This window comes from Protopterus annectens, chromosome 6.part1 (genome assembly GCF_019279795.1).
Source record: "Protopterus annectens isolate FY-2018-M chromosome 6.part1, PAN1.0, whole genome shotgun sequence".
NCBI lineage: Eukaryota > Metazoa > Chordata > Ceratodontiformes > Protopteridae > Protopterus > Protopterus annectens.
This window is the reverse complement of record NC_056738.1, coordinates 456,275,889-456,300,166: the sequence shown is the minus strand read 5'-3', so window position 1 is coordinate 456,300,166 and position 24,278 is coordinate 456,275,889. Positions and strand designations below refer to the sequence as shown.

The window sequence follows — 24,278 nt, the reverse complement described above, 5'->3', positions numbered from 1 at the left end:
TCTAACCAGCGAGGGGTTGACCTCCGGTGTAGAACACCAGTCGCCCATGTTGGTGATGACCAGGTCCAATATGCTGTCACGTCTGGTGGGGGTGTTGAAAAGTTGATCCAGGGAGTTCGAATTTATAAATTCTAGGAAGTGTTGGGCAAGGGAGTTAATATTTGAGTAGTTCTCCCAGTTAATGTTTGGGTAATTGAAATCACCCAATATTAGGGCATTTGGTAGGACCTTCATATTTTCCAGTGTCTCTAGAAACATGGAATGGGGGTCCTGGGTCATTGTGGGTGATCTGTAGCAAGCTACAATTTGAACTGCAGTTTTGCCCATTGTTAGTTGCACATGGATGATCTCTGAGACATTGTGCTGTGCCACTAACCTGGAGGTGTGGGTATCCTTGATGAATATGGATACACTCCCCGCCTTTTGTGTTTTGGTCTGGGTTCTGTGGCCGAAAAGTATGGTATGAGTTATAGCCTGGTAGTGCTGGGGTGCTCTCTGGAGCCTTAAACCAGGTTTCTGCTAATACACAGATATTGATGTTTTCCACACTGAGGAGTGCCTCGAGTGCATGCATTTTGAGGTTTAGACTTCTGGTGTTGAGTAGCATTACTCTCAGTTTTTGGTTACTTGTGCTATTTACAGTGGTGGGTTTGTCTTTTGAGCCTTGCCTAAAAAAGCACTATGGGGGGTGGCAAAAGCCTTGGCCATTATTCAAAAGCTTAACGGTGACAGGTGCAAGCCATCTCTTCCAAAGCAACGTGGCTTGTCGAGCATGTCATCCCAGGTGGACAAATACTGGATCCCCTTTGAATGACACCAGAAACTTAGCCAATTGTTGAAATTGATCATTTTTTTCTTTATACTGTGGCATCAGGGTCAGGGTCATACCGGCCTGGGCTACATGATCGGAGAGCTCTTCCATGTCTCTTTTCATGTAGTCCAGGGAGGTACATCTCAGGTCATTCACACCAACATGGACAATGACAGAATCGGATTTCTACTTGTTCTGGAGCGACCTGAGTGCTTGTGTTATGTGGCAGATCCTGGCACCTGACAGGCAGCTAACTGTAACCTTCTTCTTGTCCAGCCTAGTTAGTGGGACATCAGTGTGCCTGACTATAGAGTTGCCTATTACTAGTGTGTTGGGTCGGTTATTTTGGCTTATGGGCTGTGATTGTGTGGAAAACTGATTTTGTAAAGTATGTGTTTCATGGTTTGTGATGGGGTGTAGAGGTTGCTTGGGTGTCTGCTTTGGAGGTCCCTGTTGCTTTTACAGATTTTTATTTAGAGCCTCCGAGTATGTTTTTGTGTATTTATGTGTGTTATTTGCCAGTGTTGGTTTAGTAGGTCTATGTGAGACTGGTGGTGTGTTGCAAGTATTTTCCTTCTCCTCTTGACTGTCACTTCCAGTCTTGGGTTGAGAGAGCTTTACCCTTCAGTTTGAATGTATAACTGCATCTCTCGCATATATTAGTGTTTGATGGTAGGAGGAGAGGGTTGTCTGTGTACATGAGGCAGTTGTAACACTGCCTCAAAATGCCCAGATTCACTAGTCGGACTGGAGAGTACACCTGAAACTGCCCTTTGGACATGCCTGAATAGGTAAAGTGAGCTGTTTTACTGATTGGCTGGTAGGGGTGAATAGAGAGCCTTGTCCTTTCTGGACAGTATAGGGGTCTAGTGCTAAGGTTAATTAGTGCTTGCTATAAGTTTTGAGAAAGTGCTGGGCTGTGAAATGAATGGTTTGAGTGCTTAAGTTGAAAGTTTGTCTAGTTCCAAAGGAAAAATTGGAGAGTAGACGTCGTGGAACCAGGAATAGTTTAACCCTAGCTATCCGGTGTGCAAAACCGTGCAAATGTGTTTTTTATAGCAGGGAAATGAAAGAGATAGAAATTAGCCCCAAATGGCCAATAAACTAACTTCTGGGCTACAGCAAACAAGTCACACAAATTTCAGAAATAAGCAGATCAAATAAGCAGGCACAATAAGCCTTTAACCAGAAATTCCTAGCTCAGAAGGGCAGAATCTAGCCTCTCCTCCCACAAGAGTGCAGACCACAAACCTTCTTAATGTAAAATAACTGGCCTGAAGCCCAAGTGCTTAAACCAGAACTAATGCACTTTTAGAATAACAGACACTGAGCCTTCAATCAGCAATTCCCAATTTAGAAGCAGTATGGGGGGGGGGTGGCATAGGTAAGCTACCTATCCTGCCACAACAATGCAGTCCACAAAACTTTAAAACAATTGGTGTGAAGCCCAAGTGCTTAAACCAAAAGGCTTAGAATAACAGTTACAATTTAATCAGGCTACTACCAAGCAGTAACAACTGCAGCAGAATAATACAATTGTGTACTTTTAAGAAGAAGCACAAGCAAAATAAGGTAATAAAGTGGGAATAAACACAATTACAGTAAAAACAGATGAATAAATTGCAATTTTTTTTATAACAATAGAAAACGAGCAAACTGATTTAAACAAATTACCCAATTAACCAGTAAAAAAAAACTCAAAACTGAGCCCTGTTCCAGCAGTCTTCAATCTGACAAGTTCTAACCACATACTCCTGCCACTAGGGTGCAGGAGAACCTTCTCCAAAAAAAGATGGCCTGGATTAGTGTTCAAGTTATACAAACAAAGCTAGATTCAGCAGGCCTGAATCTAGTCTATGCTACAGCAGACAAGGCGGACCAATATCAGAAAAACAGTTCAAATAAGCAGGCACAGTAAGACTTTAACCAGAAATTCCCAGCTCAGAAGGGCAGAATCTAGCCTCTCCTCCCACAAGAATGCAGACCACAAACCTTTTTAATGTAAAATAACTGGTCTGGAGCCCAAGTGCTTAAACCAGAACTAAAATACTTTTAGAATAACACACTGAGCCGTCAATCAGCAATTTCCGACTTAGAAGGACGTAAGCTACCTGTCCTGCCACAACAGTGCAGACCACAAACCTTTTTAATGTAAAACAACAGGTCTGAAGCCCCAAGCGCTTAAACCAAAAGACTTAGAATAACAGTTACAATTTAATCAGGCTATCAAGCAATAATAAATGCAGCAGAATAAACACAATTGAGTACTTTTAAGAAGAGGCAAAAGTAAATAAGGTAATAAAGTAGGAAGAAACACAAACACAGTAAAAGCAGATAAAGTGCAATTTTTTTGTTGTTTTTTTTTTATATATAACAATAGAAAACAAGCAAACTGATTTAAACAAATTACCCAATTAACCAGTAAAAAGCCTAAAGAACTGAGCTCTGTCCCAGCAGTCTTCAATCAGACAAGTTCAGGGCCCTAAGTGGGTATGCCTACTCAAATGTTCACTCTGTATTAGGCAGGATGAGCTAATGAGACTAGGCTGGGATAGGGCTGAACAGATGGGAATGGTAGGAGTGTCTGAAATCAAAATATGATCTCAATGTACTCAGTTGAGTGAGCAAATGAGATGGGTCCAGGAGGAGTGTTCAAACACAATTTTACAGGAGGGGTCAATTCAAAAGCCACCAAGATTAATGCCACAACAAGAACAGGGAGGGTGGGTGAGGAAAACTAACTGCAGACAGAGAGAGAGCTCACAATTTACAGTGAACAAATAAATAAGCAGATAAATGCAGTACTATTTTAACACAATATTCAATGAAACAGTAAGACAGAAAAAAAAATCACAAATTACACTTTGCAGAATTATTTCAGATGTAGTCACAAACATAAATGAAAATTAATTTATCAAAGAATGTTCAGTCAAGACCAGCAGTTAAACAGGCAGATAGCAAAAGACTTAAACATTATCCCCATGGTTTGGTGACCTTAGAGTTAGTCATATGAGTTAGAAGGTGCAGGGGACATGGCTCCCGGCAAAGGGTTTGTATGCATGTCCGCAAACTTGCATGCAGACTTCACTCTTAGGCATTTTTTGTTTCATTGGATGTTTGCTTGACCTGCTGGTTTCAACCAAACCCACTTAAATTAAGTCATCAGTATGTGCTCTATAACCACCATACAATCGTGCCCAATCATGCACTGGTTAGCTTACAGTTTTAATCTTTTAGAAACACAATTTTGATTTACTTGTTAAAATATTAGGCAAGACACTGCCACTGTCTGCAGTCATATAATGTACGTCTTTCTCCCTACTCAGCCATGCTTTCCTGCACCCTTTATCTTGTGACCTCAAGAATGTGAACAGGTAGGGACACGGCTGTCCTGGTTAAGGCACAATTAGCTAAATTCAGTTATGCCACTGTGGTGTGTGTGTGTGTGTGTGTGGGGGGGGGGGGGTAACAATTCAAAGATAATGATGGATAATGATGTGGAATTTAAGGAGAACAGATTATGATGTGCTGTGGGAAAGAAGCATGGAGGAGTTAAGATACAAGCAGCAAATGAGCTATGGAAATAGGTGATGATGATGATGATGTATGCAGTGATATGGATAAGTGAGAGATGAAGTGAAAAGTGAAAAGATGAGAAGGGATGTGTGGCTATGAAATAATGTTAGGTTATAATCAGATCAAAACATAAGGCCTACAAGAGCTGGAAAGGAATGGTGGAGAAGTGGATGAGGCATAATACAAGGAGATATATGGAGTGACAAAAAGTTGTTTATGATAGCAACAGCAAAAGTTGAAAGAGAGCGGGCAGAAGTAATCAAGATGGGAAGCAAGAGTGTTGTTTTTTTTTTTTTTTTGTAGGTATAAAACAAAGGAGGAAGGGAGAGACAGAAATCTCTAGGCTGACCAAAGATGGAAAGTGCATCACAGAAAAATGAAAAAAAAAAAAAACAGTGGTCTTCACAAAAGAAAGCAAGCAGGGTTGCCAGTCTGGGGAAAAGGGTAGAATGGAAAGAATAATGGAGAGATAGCAGCACAAAGAAAGAGAATCAACAGAGAGAATTCACTGCCCTTACAGAAAACTGCCGCGGTGGTGCAGCAGTTAGCATTGTCGCCTCACAGCAAGAGGTTCTCCAGTTTGATTCTCGACTGGAGCATCTTCTGTGCAGAGTCTGCATGTCCTCCCTCTGGTCGAGTGACCTTAAAGACATGCAGGTAGGTGTGTGATTGTGCATGTGTGGGTGTGCCTTCTTTAAAGGTTGGGCGCCAGGCTGGCAACTCAACAAAGTAAAAATCAACTGCGATTAGTGTGCCGGTGATCTGCTGTGGCGACCCCGAACGGGGAAAACCCAAAAGACAGAAAATAAAGCACAAAGGGCAGAGGTGCCACTCCCAGAGTCCTTAGTAATCAGGGCAGTGTGCTGACAGACCCCTGGTGGACATCTTCAGCAAATCACTAGCTAATGTAGAAGTACCCAAGTAGTAAAAGACTTCAAGTGTGGTACCCTGGTATAACTTGAGGGTAGAAATATATGAGGTACTACAGACATGTTAGCTTAACTAAAGTGGCACAGGAAAATCCTGAGGGGAAGGCAGGTTGTGTTTTTACAGTGTAAAGATCTCCAGAAGAACATCATCATTCATACCTTCAAGGAGCTGCCAGTCAGAACTGATACAGTTTTACGAATGGGTTACAGCTAAAGTGAACAGTAGAGTACCATAAGACATGTTGTTCCTGGACTTAAGCAATGTCTTTGACTCGGTCCCACATAAGATGCAAATGGTTGGGTTTTGGAGAGCCAATGTCAGAAATGTAGGAAAATCACTAGTGGAATACCACAGGTACCTATCCTGGGTCTAGTTCTGTTGATGTATTTATCTCAAGATTTAGCTGAAGGAAAAGAAAACAAGATCAACCTATTTAAGGATGAAACAAAGGTACAAGTCAAAAGAAGGATTTGGAAAGACTGACCAAGTGGGCAAAAAGTTGGCAGTTGAAGTTCAATGCAGACAAATGAAAAGTCTCGACTTGGGCCACAACTATCATGATGATAAGCATCAGTTTGGGACAGTGGAACTAATGGAAAAAAGCAGGAAAAGCATCTGAGTGTTGATCTCACCTGTAGCAGAAGGTGAAGGTAGTGTCAGCATCCAAACAAACTGATGAAGTGTAAGAAGTACTTATACTTAGTGTGTTTGTGTACTACACAAAGGAAGAAGGTGATACATGTAAGACAATATGTTTCAGTGCATAAGCATCACGAAGAGGAAAGGGGACTTTTATTTGTGTTTTTCTCAGTACATGGAGCGTGTACATTACCACCCCAACGTGATGCATAATTCTAGTAATCTTTTATCCCAATCAAAACATTTTAGAAATATTTACTTTTCCCTCGGTCATTATATATGCAACATTCTTTTCCCAACATACAGACGTGAACCTCGATCTTTCCCACATTAATGCCCAGATCACTAGTTATTAAATCAACCATTAGGCATCTGTCAAACTATGAAATAATACAGGAAGCATGGAAGTCTAGTTAAAAGACAATAAATAATACAAATCAAAGACTGTCACAAAAAATGTACTGACATTCTCACCAGAGACCGTCAAAGAAAACGGTCATTTGGAGTACATATCTTGTACATGAACGACTTGAGCTTAAAGGAAGGGAATGGCAATACGATCCCACATTGTAAGGACATGAACTGTACTGTGGCAGAAACAACATATCCCATAAGAGCCCAGAACTCAGAAGGTCAAATGAAGTAAGACAGCAGTCAATTCTGTGGTATACAGGGATAAATCTCTATCTAATGCACATGCAACCCAAGTTTAATTAGTGGCTTGGATGTCTGCAGGAGCTGGTAGGGAAAAGATGGGAGTGAGCACTAGGTACTACCTAGTCAAGATTGAGCCAGCCAAGCCTGAGTAATCAAGGTTCACAGCACCAGTAAGCTAAGGGAAATTCAGTGTGGGCAGGCATGCTTCCCCTTGAGGGATTGCAATGGCAGATTCAGTGGCCACTGAGAGGAAGTGAGGTGCTCCCACCCCCCCACCCCCCACCCCCCCCATGATGAGTAAGCTGACCAGCTCCCTATCACCTGACTCTCAGGAGGGAACATACAGCTGATTGGGATTCCTCTTTTTACTACCAAAGACATACTATGTTACATTTTTTTTGTGCAGAGCTTTAGTCTATGGTCATGAAACCAAGAATTAGTTGGGCTAATCATCCAATAGGATATGGATGTCAGAGAGTAAGTGATACACACCGAGTCTGCAGTCTTCAGCAAACACAGCCAGTGAAACTTGATACCTGAGAAGTATAATTTGAAAAGGGGTATATCCGTCATGTAATCCCTCTAGCATTACACTTGTGACATGCCTTCTGTAAGAAAATATACCACCAAACCTCACTATATGGGTCCTTTCCAGGAGCCAGTTTGTGGTTCATACTCTGCTTTGCAGGATTTGATCTTACTAATGACAGTCATTTCTGAGACCAACTTTAGCAGGGGTTGATTTAAGTTTATTTCTTAGGACTAGGATTTTTTTTGTTGTTCTACAGCATATAGCAGAATTCCATCAAAGGAGTTTATTTTTTAAAAACTGTCATCATACCTGTGGCAAATGGGTACAGACACCTCTACTCAAGAATTCAGGTAGGTGTAAAAGTCTACGTTGCAACTGGCGTCTTTGATGACCAGATCCCAAAATGGGGGAAAGGTTTCTAAATTTCACAATGTCATCTGAGATGGTAAGAAGACTGAGCTTGCAGAAATCCTTGCAAACAGCAGCATTCATTGTAGGTGGTGTTCTATAGTAAAGTGTGATGGCTGAGTGATCTGATAAAATCAAAGCTGGGAAGAATTTAGGTGTGAGGCAGATGGTAGTAATATTGATGGGGACAAGAACAAGATTAGTGCCCCTTAGTGGTGGATGGTACTAACCCAAGAAACTGAATATAATAAAATCTAGGAAATGCTATGCATACTTGTTATTTGTGGTGAATGTACATCAATTAATACATGGGTAGTTGAAGTCATGAAAGGTGATTGCTTTGGTTCAGTGGCTAGGATCCCAATTTGTATCAAGTATGTACTCCAGGCAGTGGAGGACATGGGGGTGGTCTACAATTTGCAATGATATGGTAATTTCATTTACCGATACTAAGACCATCTAGAATTTTAAGGCCATTATCATGTATTTGTTTTGCTGTGAGGCAATGGAGATTCATATAAATAATGATAAATAAATGCGTGTGTGTATGTATGTGTACATATATATGTGTCTGTGTGTGTGTGTGTGTGTGCGTGTGTGTGTGTGTGTGTGTGTGTGTGTGTGTGTGTATATATATATATATATATATATATATATATATATATATATATATATATATATATATATATGGTTTACTATCATAAATTTGAAAATCAGAACAAATCGTGTCTGCATTTTCGAATTTATACATCGGAAATGAACATTTCCGAATTTTCCTAATGTCGAAAACAGCTGTGTATTGTCGAAAATGTCGCTCATGACATTTTCGGCAATAGACAGCACTCCCACCCATCCCGTAACTACCTACCTAACTAGCCTAAACACACAGTTATGCGCCCCCCACACCCCCCCCCAACTTAATATTCCAACTCCAAGACTGCACTACAGTGAGGAAAGGGATGTATTTCCCTAACCGCACTGTACCGTGATCCCCTCACATGAGCGAACGTTAGAATTGTGAATGCACAGTCCATTCGCAATGGTAACGTTCGCTCACATCACCTGCCGAAATATGAAGTATTTGAACATCTGTTGTTCGAATACTTCATAGCCGTGCAAGTGCACGTCGGCATTGTGATAGTAAACCATATATATATATATATATATATATATATATATATATATATATATATATATATATATATACACACACACACACACACACACATGTATGTGCACATACACACACACACCATACCTTTCAGCTGTACAGTTTTTCGCAGAATGTCCAGATTTTGACTATATTTTTGGTCCATTTTTAATAAAATTGTGGTTTTTATGGCAAATTATTAAAGACTGAAGTTAGAATATGATGACAGACATTTGAGTTTCAGACTTCCTACCATTCAGAAAATTCACCCTAAAGCAAAACCTGTTATTCTATCAACTTTCTAATTTTGTAAGAGCTATATTTAAAAATTGTCCCTATTTTGGGTCCTTTGTCACTCTTTTATTTATAGCTTTGTCCAGATTTCTTGCACTCAGAGGTTGAGAGGTATGACACACACATACATGTATGTCTTAATTATATGTATGTGTGTGTGTATATAAACCCGGCCCCAGCCATCCCCAGAAGGTCTGAAAATGTGATAGATGCTAAAACCTTTCAGCACTAGAACTAAGTTTTGGTGACTACACAGACATGTATTCATGCACTTAAGGATTAAAAAGATCTCATGGTCAAGCATTTTTGTCTTTCAATTCTTAGCACTGAACAGTGCAAGATTTAAACAGGCCTGCCCTGAATTCATTAAGCTGGAAGGGCTAGAATGACTTTGCCTAAAAAAGACATGGGGACAGAAAGTGCTTTAACCAGTATGTGAAAGCCCTGATGGAGGTAGTAGCCATCCCTGGCAAAGTAGGCAGGACTGTTGACAGTCTCCCCCACATGCTGGCACACATTGGATAACCTGGAATGACACTGGCTAGAAGAATAACTGTTGAAGTCAGTTACTTTCGGTTTACATTTTAGCATCATTTATGCTAGTGCAGAGGTCTGCAACCTGCGGCTCTGGAGCCGCATGTGGCTCTTCCATCCCTCTGCAGTGGCTCCCTGTAGCTTTGAAAAATAATGGCCACTCTGTCACACACACAGTGATCGACGGACTTTAAATATGGCTCTTATAAACTTAGAAACTTGCTATTGTTGCCATGCATTCCACACACACACACACACCGTGGTCCCCTGGTGGCAACAGCATCTCCTGAAAGGTTTCTGTACCTCTCAACTCTCACCACAAGAAATCTGGACAGAGGCACAAATAAAGGGGAACAAAGGAAAAATAATAGGGACAGACTTTAAAAATTGTTCTTATAAACTTGCTAGAATAACATGGTTTCTGTCAACATGCATTTTTACGCACACACACACACACACACACACACACACACACACACCTCCCAACTGTGCAGATGTTTGCAGAATGTCCTGACGTTTGCCATCATATTTTTGGTCTGTTTCTCATAAAATTGTGGTTTTCTGGCAAATCATTGAGGGCTGTAGTCAGAAAAAATAGACATTTGAGTTTCAGACTTCATACCCTTCAGAAAATTAATGTGAATGCAAAATCTGTTATTCTATCAACTTTCTAGGTTTGTAAGAACAATATTTAAAACGTGTCCCTATTTTTGGGCCTTTGTGCCCCATTACTTATGGCTTTCCAGATTTCTTGTTCTAAGAGGTCAAGAAATATAACACACACACACACACACTGAGAGAGATCAAACAATCCCAACAAAAGAACAAAAATAGGGATGGATTTTAAATACTGCTCTTATAAACTTAGTTATTTTATATTTAGTATAAACTACTGTATGTATACAACTTTATATGCTGTGTTATCTTCATTTTAGGGGTCAGATAGGTTTTGTGGCTCCCGATGAATTTTATTTGGTGGGAGAGGTGCCAAAATGGCTCTTTTGATAGTGAAGGTTGCAGACCCCTGTGCTAGTGGCAAGATGCTGCTCAACAGTAGTCCCTTCCTGGGCTTGACACATATGTAGAAAGCTCAACCATGTCTCTATCCATCTTCTTCGTTCAGAAATCTGTCTCTCTTCACACACTGGCTAAAGCTTACTGCCTCCTAAAAAGTACATGCATTCCTCCTTTTCCAAAACTATACAGTGCTAAAGTGTGAGCAATGCAACCAACACATGCATACACACACTGCTACACACAAAGGTAACCTAAAGACTACAGCAAGCCGAAATTCATCAAAGCAGACTATGTGCAAAACAGACTAGTACTGTGAAGGAATGAATTTTAAAAGGTATTTCTCCAGAATTGCTGTTTTTTATTTATTTTTTCATTTAAAATAGAGAGTGGGACAGAGAGAGAGAGAGAGAAAGGGAGGGATCCATCAGCTGTGAAGGCGTGTGACTGCTCCAGATAAGTCGGCCAAATTCTGCCTGCCACATAATGGATCACAATGTCAAAAAAAGGAAGAAAAATATTCTTGACAACTGCAAGGAGTCTTACTTCTGATCACAAAGTTCCACTCAAAAGATGAATCTTCTGAAGACTATTTTCCTTTCTGCAAATGAAGGGAACAAGGAAAGAAATTTCTGGACACTTTCCAACCCAAACACTTCTGGCACACCACAATAGGTCTGAACACATTTGAGAGTCTGAATCGGTGTATAAGTAAGACTTTTTTTAAATGTATATCAATTTTGTGTCAAAGAAATTGCATTAATATGTTTTACTGAAATAACATAGTCAATTAACTGCACAACATAATTGTATGTTTACATAAAAACAACATAGTGCATACCAGCGATTTTTTTTATTTTAGCTTATTACTGAACTTATAACAGGACTGGGATGAAGGCAAGGATAGGTACTGGATCATGACTTATGTTTCTCAAAGCTTATTTAGTATTTTGCTATTGTCCACTGAGCCTAGAGCATTGCCAATGTATTTACCACTGTATTTCTAGCTACTGTTATGAATAAATGAAGTAGACCTCAGTGCATACATCCAGTTAGGCTTCCTACCAAGGTAACACTGTAATGGTTAATTATACCTTGGTAGGAAGCCCAATTGGATGCATTTTATGACTGGTGAATAAGGGTCTGTGGGGTTTAGTTTTGTATTTAAGCTTGCTTTGTGAGGTATTTTGTAAGTCCACTATATTGGGAAGAAAGCAAGCATGCCTTCTAAGTACAGACCCAGTAACCGCAGCCCTGCAAGATGCCTCTAGTGAATCAAAACCACACTGCAATGTATGTATACAAACTTGTTCAGCAGAATGCATAAAATCCTGTAAATCCTTATTTTCAGCACAATAAAGCTGGACGTTGAGCCACTGAGGTCAACTTAATTTGTTCTTAGTTGAACTTGTTCCTGTTGGATCCCTGTTCTAGCTACTGGTATGACGATTGCTATGATCTAAAAACACTATGGAGACCATTGTCTTCAGAATGGCAGCTAGACAATGGAGCAGTCTACTAAACACACACAGACACATTCAATTCAGTACTGAATTTAAAATGTGGCATCAACTCTCACCATACACTGACCTAAAACTAGAACTTTTTTCCTGCTGTCAATCTTCTATCGTCTACCCTATTTGCCTCTCTGTGTTATGCATCTACAGACCTATATATATATATATATATATATATATATATATATATATATATATATATATATATATATATACACATACATACACAGAAAGATTCCACCATTTCTCCTATTTCATCTACACACATATGTAAAAGCTGTTCTTCTTCCTCCCTATATTAGGGAGCTATTCCAAGAGCCATACAGCTCCTACATTAGAAAAAATAGATAAATACTACATCACAAAGGTTGCTCACAAATTCACAAATGAAAATACTGTTCAAGTCTCCAGTACTCTAATCTGGAACAGATGAACTATGTTGTTTATGTCTGTGTGTGTATACCCTAGCTTTTACACTAACAAACAGTACATGTTTTGCATACAGGCTGATTATGCAAAGTGATTTGTTGTTTCATCATGCTACACTCTGACTTTACATTGTCTAGACTGGAGTTTTTCTACGTAGACCTTCCCCGAAAATGGGCTCAGCCCACGTAGACTCTTCCTTGTTGATAAAAACTAGCTAAATTAACTGACTGGCTGACTAAATAAATACACGTCATATGGGGAAAAATAACACGCATAACAACCCCAGTCAGGGAATTTGGAATGTAAAACATTACTAAATTATATAAATCACTTCACAATGATACAAGAAAATTAGCACTACTTAGAAGATCAATCAGGACTTTTTTTTTTAGTTTCTGACTAAAGTGGTTTTGTAAGATGAGCAGTCTGCTGTCTTTTCTAATTCCAGTACAGTGCTACTGAACCAACTTTTTCTGCAGTACTTTGACCTTTTTGCCTGTCAGGTAGCCACAAGTGAGCAAATAAATAAACACACATGGATTCTCCTCCCCTCACATAGTATGGAAGTTATGCACCCATCTTTTTATTGTCAGTACATCTGCACATATACCAAACTAAACTCCATTTACTACTCATTGTGCATTTATTACAACTTAATTCCCTAAGGAAAAAGACCCCTTGTGTAACTACCATTCCCCAGCTGATTTTTACTAATGATCAATCCTCTTTCTAGAATAGTTATTCACAACAAGGTAATGACACAGCAATACAGGAGAGAAGGAAAAATAGCTGGGAAGTCTGCATTCACTTAGTTATTTGAAAAAATGATGGCAACTTTTCTGTTCTTATATTCTTGCCGGTTTGCTTGACTTAGAATTGTCTCTGATCTTCTAACTTGAAGTGTTTGTAGATACACTGAAAAAGTCAACAGTTACTCCTGAAAGTTAATGTACAAATCCGTAACTTGTCACTTGTCCAGATGCCTGCAAAATATCCCTGATTTTGCCCATGTTTTTGAAAGGTTTACTTCGGTTTGTGCGAACGACAGTCTGTTGGCAGCACTGCTGCCAAAAATCAGAATGTCGTGCACAAAACTTAAATGGATGGGATAGTCGAACACACTTATGCAAATGCAGTAGTGCATTCGCATAAGTGTATTTGACTATCTGCACAGAGATCGTAGTACAGTGGGGATTGGAAATTCATCCATATCACCACTGAAATGCGATCTCAGAGTTAGAATATATTAGAAGCTGGGGGTGTGGGGGGGCGCAGCTCCTATACGGCTATCACGTGAGGGTTTCAGTAACAATGTCGACTCAAATGTGTCGATCATTTGGGTCGACATTGTGGCTGGTCGGAATGCTTGTGTTCAGTTTTACTTTTCATTGTTTCTAACGGCAAATGTTTTGCTGTTCAAAGAAACAATAGTAAACATTTTTGAAAATGTCCCTTGTAAAATTTTGATCATCTGGTAAATCTCTAAGGATTACACAGCCAATAATACAGACCTTAGACTTTCATACTTACTGTTCAGAAAATGCATCTTGAAGCAAAACTTGATTAACATTTTAAGTGAATTAAAGCTGCATTTAAAAACTATGCCCTGATTGGTCACCCCCCCCCCCCCAACATTACTTTTGGCCTTGATCAGAATTCTTGAGTAAAGAAGGTGAGAGGTATGTACAACACATTCTTGTACTTGACAGAACATTGCTTTAAGATACAGTCCTAGTCTGTAGCAACAGTAAAGACAAAACCCTGTCAGAATAATGCATGATATTAACTAATCAGTTAAGAGTGCAAACATTAAACACACAAACTGCAGCATTTTTTGTGAGAAACACAAAGATACTCAAACAACACTGATCCACCTACACAAATAATTGCTCAGTGCCTAACATTACATTTATAATATGACATTACCAATAATTTAAGGATTTCCTGGAACTTTTATAAATGCTCTTGATTTTACTTTGTTAGATGACATGCACCTTGACTGCACATGGTACAGATTTAAGAGGCTTTTATTTAAACTTCACAGTCAGAGGCAGTCAATCTACATCCCACACAAGAATAAAATGAAGAATTACATACTGCAGCAGTAAAACAGTAGCTAAACTTACCCAAGTTCTTCCTGCGGGCAGCTATGAAACAGAAAGAAAGAACACAGAAAAGGTATAGGATAGGTAGAGTAATTCAACAAAAGGAAAAGGAAAGTACAGGTGGAAAGTCATGAATATGCTCAGTATCACAAAACACCTTTATAAGTACAACTTCAGCTTGCCACAAACAGTATATACACTGCAATGAATGTAAAAATCTGAAACTGTTAATGTTCAAAATGCATGGAATTTCAGAAGTATGCTATAAGCTAAAGCTTACACACCCAAACAGAGAATTTACTTAATAAAAACCGAAAGGTCTACATTCAAAAGGTTCTTACAGGAAGGAAGGCAGTCCCTGAGGACAGTCTCTAAAATGCAGCAAAGTCAGAATATTTCTAACAGAACTGAAACTTATGGGGAAGCATTCAAACACAGGAGAAAAGACATTTCTTTGAAAAAAAAGTCCAGTGACTCCCCCCACCACCACCCCCACACAAGCAAGTACAGTGAAATACAAAAAGATCCATCAGCTCAAGGCCTGCTCTATGCCTGACATGCGGAGAGTGCAAATGCTCATAACTGTAGGAATATTCTGTATAGCGATATACAGAAATATACATGGAAAAAGATGATGTTCTGGATAAGTATTTCTACCAAAGCATGATACAGGCATTATTTTTCTTGCCTGTTATTGTTCACTTCAGAGAGCGGAGAAGGAGAAACACCATCAAAAGACTGTCTGTTAAGCTACTGAGTTGATTCTAAATGTGATTGTCATCCAGGTAAAGGAAAATTACTAGTTGATACTACTCTCGCTGTTCTGTAAGCTATGTATTCCCACCCACAACATTTACAGTGCTGCACTATTTCTGACTTGAAAGACCAAATCCATCCAAATAACTACCAGCAATGTTCTGAACAATGCAGACAGAGCAGACAGTTACTTTGTAATCTTGCCAAATACCCTTTACCAGTTAGGAATTTTGTAAATCTTTTCAGTATATTTAGTAAATCTTTTCAGTATATTTAGTAAATCTTCCACTGCTATGAAAAACTGAAGTCCTATAACTTTTTCTGATTGCATTCTTACTTGCTTAAACCAACAGGATGACTACGGCTATGTCATGCTTTAACTACTCTGCTCAGTACCACTCCCCCAATAGGAATACAAAGTCAAAACCATCTTATTCAGTCAAATCAAATATAACACTTGATGCAAACTAACTCTCTAAGTTAAGAGCCTGTCAGCTTCAAAACTTATGCTGCCAGAGTCCAGTCTGCACACCCACATCCCCTACAACTGGAAGACACCAAGGATAGCACTTTAAGATGCCAACTCAGCTACGAAAATACTTGTGCAATCACCTCCAGCAGAAAATTATACAGCACTTGTATCAAGAGATGTATCTGAGTAACATCTCTTTCTAATTAGTTTTTTCCCAGATTCCTCTCCCTTATAAATTCAACTAAAAACATTTAAATGCAACACCTTTTATATGAACTTCCATAGCAAATCTGACCCAAATGGGTCTAGCTTCTACTAGCACTGGCATCTAGTTACAAGACTACACCATTCATTCATTCCCTGTTTATCCATGTAATCTAATTCAAGGTTATTGGGGACCTATCCTAACACTTAGCAGGTGCAAGGCAATGAATCCAATCTTGGACAGGGAACTAAGCCCATCAAAGGGTGTAGGGGCACACCTCATGACATGTACACCTACAAACAACTTGCAGGATCACCAAAACACCTCCAAAAAGAAGAAAACAGCACCATGTAAAATTCTATGTGAAGAATGAAGAAAGACATGTAAACTTTACACAGAAAGAACCAAAGCGGTCTAGAAAACTGAGAACTGTGAAGCAGCAATACCAACCTCTGTACTCCTGTGCCATCTACGTCTAAAATACTGGCCTTGCTCAAAGGCAACAATATCTTTATAATGATTACAGGTTATAGGACACTCTCCTTACTATGTTTCCAATATTTCAAGTGAGGTACACCCCTCAACCATAAGAAAGTATCATTTACTCCTTCCTACACCTAATATTATATCTAACGGGAACAGACTCCTCAGCCAAGAGCAAGGCCTCACACCAGCCAAATGCCAACAGTGTAGTACTACATACTACTGAAGCAAATCAGGGAAGCTCCCTGAACCGACCATCTCAGTTACATTACACAGTGAACCCACCATTTCTTGTAATCTCCCTGCATCAGACATATTTTTTCCAGTATGAGTAATGGGTATTTGCCAACCAACAATTACAAACCTTAAATATGTTGCTCTAAAATGCAGTTCAGAACTGGGGACTTAATGTACTTTTTTGGTCTCTGGCCATTCTAGCTCTCTTTACCGTTCTATAAAATGTGTGGGTCACACTTTTCCAACTTAAATTAACACTGAAGCACTGGCAAGCAAGGTCTGACCACAGTACAAGACCTCAGGTAGCATTAACATCTTCAAGACCTGAATACTAGGGAAGCTAAAACAAAAGTGCTTTCCTGTGTCCCCCAAAAAGAAAATCATTACAGATGTTCACTACTGCTGCACATGTATCATCCACTGTCTACTCCAGCAACCTTGTCATAAAGATGCCTAAACACTTAAAGCACTGGCATCGCAGGTAAGGAAACATCTGCTTCAATTCTCAGAATGATCTGAAGTTAATTATTAAAGAATTTATTTTTCTGGATTAATGGAATGACCTAGGTACTAAAACTGATGCAGAAATGAGACCATTTTAAGCACATCCTTTCAGAATCAGTTAAATAAATCATTAAGTTCTGTACAGAAAGTGATAACTTTCATTCTAACTCTTGAAAGGCACAATCAAAAATTTTAAAAACATAGGCCAGTGTTTTAGAACCCCGTTACCCCCATGATATCAAATAGTAAGCCCCAGGTAACTCAAATGCATTTTTTCTAAACCAGGCAATTCACCACAAAAGGACAACCAGCTCACCTAAAATTTAGCAACAGCATTTTAATACTTATAAAGTATGTCTACCATAAAGAGACCCACAACATTCCATCTAAATAAATGGCGTAATCCAGTTGCCAAAAAAATAAATACAATTTATGTACTCACCATAATGTTCCATCTGTGTTGTCCATTTTTTATTCTTCCTCAACAACTGGGTTCGGATCCAACCCTCGTATCCAACTCAGATATTATTTTCAGCTCGTGGCCACTAGAAAACTCTCAAGCTCCTCCCTTAGCCATAATGCTCTATCCTCTAACATACCTCAGATCTTGTTTGCTGCCTTATAGTATCAAAAGAAATATTAGCATCCTGGTAACAGAAATCCATATTTGGAGCTCAACATAAGAACAGTGGTTCCCTTACATGGTCTCCCTCTTCCAGAAGTCATTAGTTCAAAGTCAGGGGGTTGGTCAGAAGGGAGCTGAGGAAGAATGAAATTGGACAATACAGATGGAACGTTATGGTGAGTACATAACGTTTTTATCTGATGTCAACTTTTACTCATTCCTCAACAACAGGGAGAGAGTCCCCAGCTACCTGAAATCCCGGGAGAACTAAGGAAGGATATTCCTGAGCACAGCTGAGCCAAAGGTTGCATCTCCCCTCGAGACCAGATCCAATTCGTAATGAGTAATAAACTCATGAGGATTAGCCCAAGTAGCAGCCATACATATATTACGCGTGAAAGCACTGGATAAAAATATTGACTATGTTGCCATGGAACTGGCTGAATAGGCTCTCAAAGATTTCAGTAAGGAAAGGCTCAATTTGTTACAGACAAAGGATTTACAATCGCTCAGCCATCTGGCTAAGGTTACCTGTGTGACCGGTTTGCCTAGTTTGGAATCCAAAAAGGAGATAAACAAATGATCTGTTTTCCTGAAGTTTTTCATTCTATGCAAGTAAAAATGCAATTGCCTATAAACATCCACTAAGTGCAACATAAATTCACCTTTGTAAAATTAGGAAAGAAAACTGGCAAATTAATAGATTATTTGATTGAAACACCACCATAGGAAAGAAGAACTGGTTCATAAAGCTATCCCATCCTTATGAAATACTAAGGAGGTTTACAGTGGTTAAAGTTCTGACAGTCTTCTAGCAGAGGTGATGGCTACCAAAAATATAGTTTTCCAGGTCAAAAACTTAAGTTCACATTTAGCTGCTGGTTAAAAAGGGGAATGAATTAAGGTTTGTAATACTAAATTTCAGTCCCATAGCAGAGTTGGATCCTTAAGGGGGTCTCAAAAGAAGGGTACATTGCAAAAAGGCCTTACAAAGTTTAGATGAAGCCAAGGAAGATTTTTCAATCCCAATGTGAAAATTAAAAATGGCAGCTAGGTGTACCCTAATAGTTTTGGAGCTGGCTCCTCCGCTGAAAATTGTTGCTAAAAATTCAAGGACACTATGCACTGGTCCTGAAAAGGGGTCAATATGTTTCTGCTGCAACAAAAAACAAATCTCTTCCATTTACTTCTGTAAAGTTTCCTTGTAGAACTTTTGTGGGAAGACAAATGTATATGACGAACAGGGGAAGAGACCGTATGCTGTCTGGTTATTAATGGAAGTGGAGAAACCATGTGGCCAGTTTTAGATTTGAGATATACGGGTGAATCATGCCTTTTGGTTGAGACAGAAGGTCCGGAACTGGATCCAGAATCCAAGGAGTGTAGTCTAGATGAGGCCAAAGAAAGGGGAACCAAATCTGTCGAGGCCAGTAAGAGGCAATTAGGATGACTCTGCTCTTCAACCAGAATGCTTTCTGTAAAAATTTGGGGATAAGCAGAGAGGAGACCGGGGGATCAGTCATGTAAGAGAGTGTCTCTTGGTGATTCCCCCAGAATGGGAAATAAGGCAAAAAAACTGCCGCACTTATTGTTTAGGCGAGATGCAAATAGGTCGTCTAAGCATGGTTGGTCACACTAGTGAAAAATCATTTCCACCACTTCCTTGTTGACAGACCACTTGTGAAGTAGTAGAATGGACCTGCTCAACTTATCCGCTATCACACTGGATTTCCCCAGAATGTGCTTTGCTATCAGAAATTGGTTGGAGGAGCTCACCCATTGCTAAGTTTGTTGATGTATCCAATCACAGATATATTGTCTAATTCGCAATTGTCCCAAAAGGGAGAGAGTCTTGGAAAGCCTGCGACACTAAGAGCACTGCTTTCATTTCTAAGACACTGATATGCATATAGGCCTCTTTGGGGGACCATGTGCCTTGGACTGTTTTTCCCAGGAAATACCCCCCCCCCCCCAATCTGGGATGTGTCAGTGGTCACTATGACCTTTAAGTGAGGAAGAATGAAGGGACATCCTTGAAGAACCTGATCAGAACAGATCCACCACCAAAGATATGTTTTGCACACTTGGGAAATTTTTATCTGAGTGGACATATGCTGAAGAAGAATGGGCCACTGGGAGGCTAACATCCACTGCAGAATCCTCATATGAAATCTTGCTAGAGGAACTAGAACCATCACCACATACACTGATCCTAAAGCTTGCAAGATCAACAGGGCTGAAATTGAGGAATTCTGGATTATCTTTCCTATTTTAGAATAGGATAGTCTGTACTCTCGAAAAGGAAAAGAGGCTGTCAGGGATACTTTGTTGAAAATTGCTCCTATGAATTCCAATGTCTGAAACAGTTCTAACTGATATTAGTTGTAATTTATGGTAACCCCCAGAAGGGAGCAAATCTGGAGTAGCTGGTCTTGAGCTTTTATCAGTACATGCCTGGTTGGAGTGGTTATGAGCCAGTTAGATTTGTAATCCCTGTAGTCTCAAGTGATCTGCTACCACTGCCATGCATTTGGTGAACATCCAGAGGGCTGTGGTGAGGCCAAAGGACAGAGCTCTGAACTGGTAATGAATAGCTCACAGCTGAAAGCGTGGGTATTTTCTGGATCCCCTGTTAATTTTATTGTGATAGTATGCATTTTGAAGATCTATTTAGCACACCCAGTCGTCCTAGTACAGGAAATGCAAAACAAACTGAATTGTGACTCTGCAACTTGGCATACTGAACTGATTTGTTCAGATTGCTGAGAGCCAAAATTGGTCTCCAGTTCTTTGGCACTAAAAATAATCTTGAGTAAGTTCCGGATTCTTTCTGGTCTGGGGGAAGATCTTGGATGATATTTTTCTCTAGCAGCTTTTTTATTTCTAGAGCTGCTGCTTTACTCTGATTGGGTGGAACATCAGGAATTTTGTTTACTGTTGAAGGGGGAAGGGAAAAGAAAATTATATAACCTCTGGAAATAATCCTCTGCACCCATGTATCTTTTGTAGTGTCTAGCCAGGCTATCTGGTACAGGGATAAATGACCCCCAACTGCCTCCAGAGGTGGACAATTGGGCCTCCTTTCAGGAGTGCTGGTAGGGTCTGCCAGAGAAGAAATCTCTGGACCTCTGGTTCTGTGGGCCTCCTCTGCTGTGTGGGTGGCATCTTCCATGGATCTTGGAAAGGACCATGAGACTTTCTGAACCACATTTTCCAACCTCCTCAATGATTCCTGGAAAAGGTCCTTTTGAGGATCAAAAAAATTTACTCCTATTGCCGTGAGGGCCTTTCCATCTTGCTCACATCTGGAGAGTGTATCTTTACTTTAGGGCCAAATAAAGAGTTTCCATCAAAAGGTGCACTGACGAAGGACTTGAAGGGCTCTGCAAAGACACACAAGCTTATCCAGGCATGCCCCTTAATGGAAATGCCTGAACCCACAGCACTTGAGGTACCTTCAGACACATGTGAAATCAGCCACTTGGACGAATTAGTAATCAACTATAGGGTTGCCAAGTGTGAAGTCACAGAAGTCTAAGCCTCATAAGTACTTGTCCCTGTGAGGGATTTGGAGAGTTTCTTAATCAAATCCCTTTGCAATCTAGTGAAGTGTGGCAAATAATTCAACAATTTGAGTGCAAATGTCACTGAAGCATGAACACACTTCCAAAAATGTTCAACACCCTTGACTCCTTGATAGGGGGATGGACAGTAGAACTCTCTTTTGTGACTTCTGTCTTGGTGGCCACCACCATGACCATGGCGTCTACTGGTACTCTCTTGCTCCAAAATTCCTTTCCTTTAGGTGGTACCAAAATCCAGTCTGGTCTCTTGGGGATTGGCTCAACTGTCTGGTTCCCTCCATGCCCACCTAGAGATCAAGTCAAATAGCTTGTTAGCGGGTGGAGTCACCCAAGAAGGTAAATGGGCCAGACGCAAAGGCTTCCCGTGATTGACTCCTGAGGGGAGTCTATGTGCCTCCTCTTGCACTTCCTCTTCCTAGGGGTTTCTTTGTTGCGGTGTTCCAGAAAACTGTCGGAAGAAATGGTAATACCCCTCCTGGGTTATCTGGTGACTTTGGGCTGGCTGTCCCTGTGGGATAGTTTGATGAAACTCAAGGCACAAAGACATAAGTGACACAGAAGGAGGGAGAACCATCCTTTCTGCAAGAGCAGAAAACACGCTCTCCACTACCTCGAAAGCAGAACGCTGAAGGGAGAGGGAAACTGATGGAGCCAAGAAGTCACACTTTTACCCCATTAGCTCCCCCTGTCCCAAAGGCAGTCCATCCAAGGCAGAGATTGGAGCCAAGCTATCCATTGCCAAAGCTCCAAGGGGCAGAGACAGCTCCAACAACTTCAGAGTCAACTCCAACACCTCGGATTTGACAGGGATGCTTCAGCTCAGAGAGTTGTCTGGCTCCAGCTCACTTGGAGCTGGTGCACTCAAAGAAGGCCTCAGAGCTGAAGATATTATAATCTTCGGATCTGACCCAGATGGTCCTTGAAAACTTGGATCCAAGGGCTCTGAAACCACGAGTCAGATCAGAGATTCTTAACCCGAAGGGGTAGCAGCTGGAAGAACTCCTATCTGAATCTGTGCAGACAAACTTCCTTATCATTCAATTCACATTGGCTTCGGTCAGACTTCTGGATGAATGAAACAATGAGACCACAGAGGGAGTCTTGGAATGTTGGCAAGACTCTTAATATTGGGATGGAACCTGATAGGGTACTGGATCTATGGAGGATGACTATCTGGTTCAAGATAAAGGCTTTGGATCCAATAAATACAGGATCCGAGGAGGCAGATTTGGTTTCTGATGCTGACTTCAGTGAATTAGCAGTCTGTGAATCCAATTTTCTGTGTTTCTTTCTTGGAAGCTCCACCATCGGATCTGAGGAATGTATGGAGGAGCCTGACAGATCCGAAGGCTTTCTAGATTGTTCCTTTGTCATAACTTTGGAGAGTTGATCCCCAAGATAAAGCCTCTGAAAAAATTGAAGAAAGGAAGCCTTTTAAAATAAGTTTGTTCTTATAGTCTAAAATGGCCCGAGGAATAAAAGATTTAAAAATGTCACAATCTTTCTGAAGGTGCTCAAGGCCCTAGACAATAAACTCATAAAGCATGTGCATCAGAAAGAGTTTTTTTAGACATTTTAACAAACACGATCTTTTAGAGAGAAAAAAAAAACAAAACTTTTTTTTTATATAAACAGAAAAAGGGAAAGGAGATGATAATAATCAAATAATACACTAGCCATGTAAAGGGATAGCAGGGAAAGTTTACCAACAATGTTAAGAAGAATTACACTAACATGTATGTAGGGAGAAAATACATGAGCTATAAAATGAGTAATAAGATATTAGAATAAGAAGATAGCAATATAAACACTTATTCTGTCTTTTGAGCACTGAGCTCAAGGGCTCACATCGACCCCGTCCAAATGTGAAAGCAGTAAACAAGATCTGAGGTATGTTAGGGGACAGAGCATTATAGGTAAGGGAGGAGCTTGAGAGTTTTCTAGTGGCCACAAGCTGAAAATAATGTCTGGGTCGGATCCGAGCCCAATTGTTGAGGAATGAATGAAAATTGACAAAATCAAATCTATCACATAAAATTTGTAGCTATAATTGAGCGCCAATATGGGTCTACAAAAATGAAGTTCCATTAAGACCCTTGCCAAATCTAATTAAAACGACTACCTGCTTCAAACCTTTAGGCACCAAGCCAGTTCAGGTGGCACAAAGGGATAACACTCAGACTACAGCCGGATAACTTGATTCAATTAGCAGCTCAGCCCTGGAGGAAGGCTGAAGCAGAGCAGGATGCATAAAGCCACGATCAGTTGGAGGAGTGGTAGTGGTGGCGAGGTGCACGTACTGGGGGGCAGGCTTTTGACTCACCTCACCACAGCCTGGGGATAACTTTCATTTGTAAATGTCCACCAGCATGCACTCACAGAGGGAAGACATTGTGCATTCCTCCGCTGTGATGAAATCAGCTCATATAACTGACCAGAGAATGGGGTCTGACCATACAAATGGCCACATTTTCAGGATGCCTGTAATGACAAAAGCAACTCTTACAGCTGCCTGTAAATGGCCACTTTAGAAGGCTCTCACCCCTATACCATACTGGGCAATGAATCAGGAGTGCCGCACTGGGAATGAATGATGGTTAACAAGCATGGGGGCAAAAAGCTGGTACCACACCCACTGAAAGAACCACGTTTCATGACCCAAATATACTTTGGCAAGTGTGGTGCTTTCACTGCTTCATGTTATTCTTACTATAACCCATATAAGAAAGGAGTTCTGCACTTACCCTGCAACACCAGAGGTGACACTATTTTCTGCAAAATAATTCATGCTAACAGTGCCTAGGCCTATTCTTGGG

The 24,278-nt window shown here is 40.2% G+C and overlaps 1 protein-coding gene across 1 annotated transcript in view; it reads right to left on the bottom strand.

Annotated features, from left to right (window-relative positions):
- The window catches only part of VPS8 (VPS8 subunit of CORVET complex), a 2,195,799-nt gene that overhangs the window by 490,352 nt on the left and 1,681,169 nt on the right, over positions 1-24,278 (bottom strand). The window contains exon 30 of the mRNA XM_044075401.1: positions 14,618-14,638. Within this exon, the coding sequence (XP_043931336.1) occupies positions 14,618-14,638 (21 nt within the window). The remainder of the gene's footprint in view (positions 1-14,617; positions 14,639-24,278) is intronic.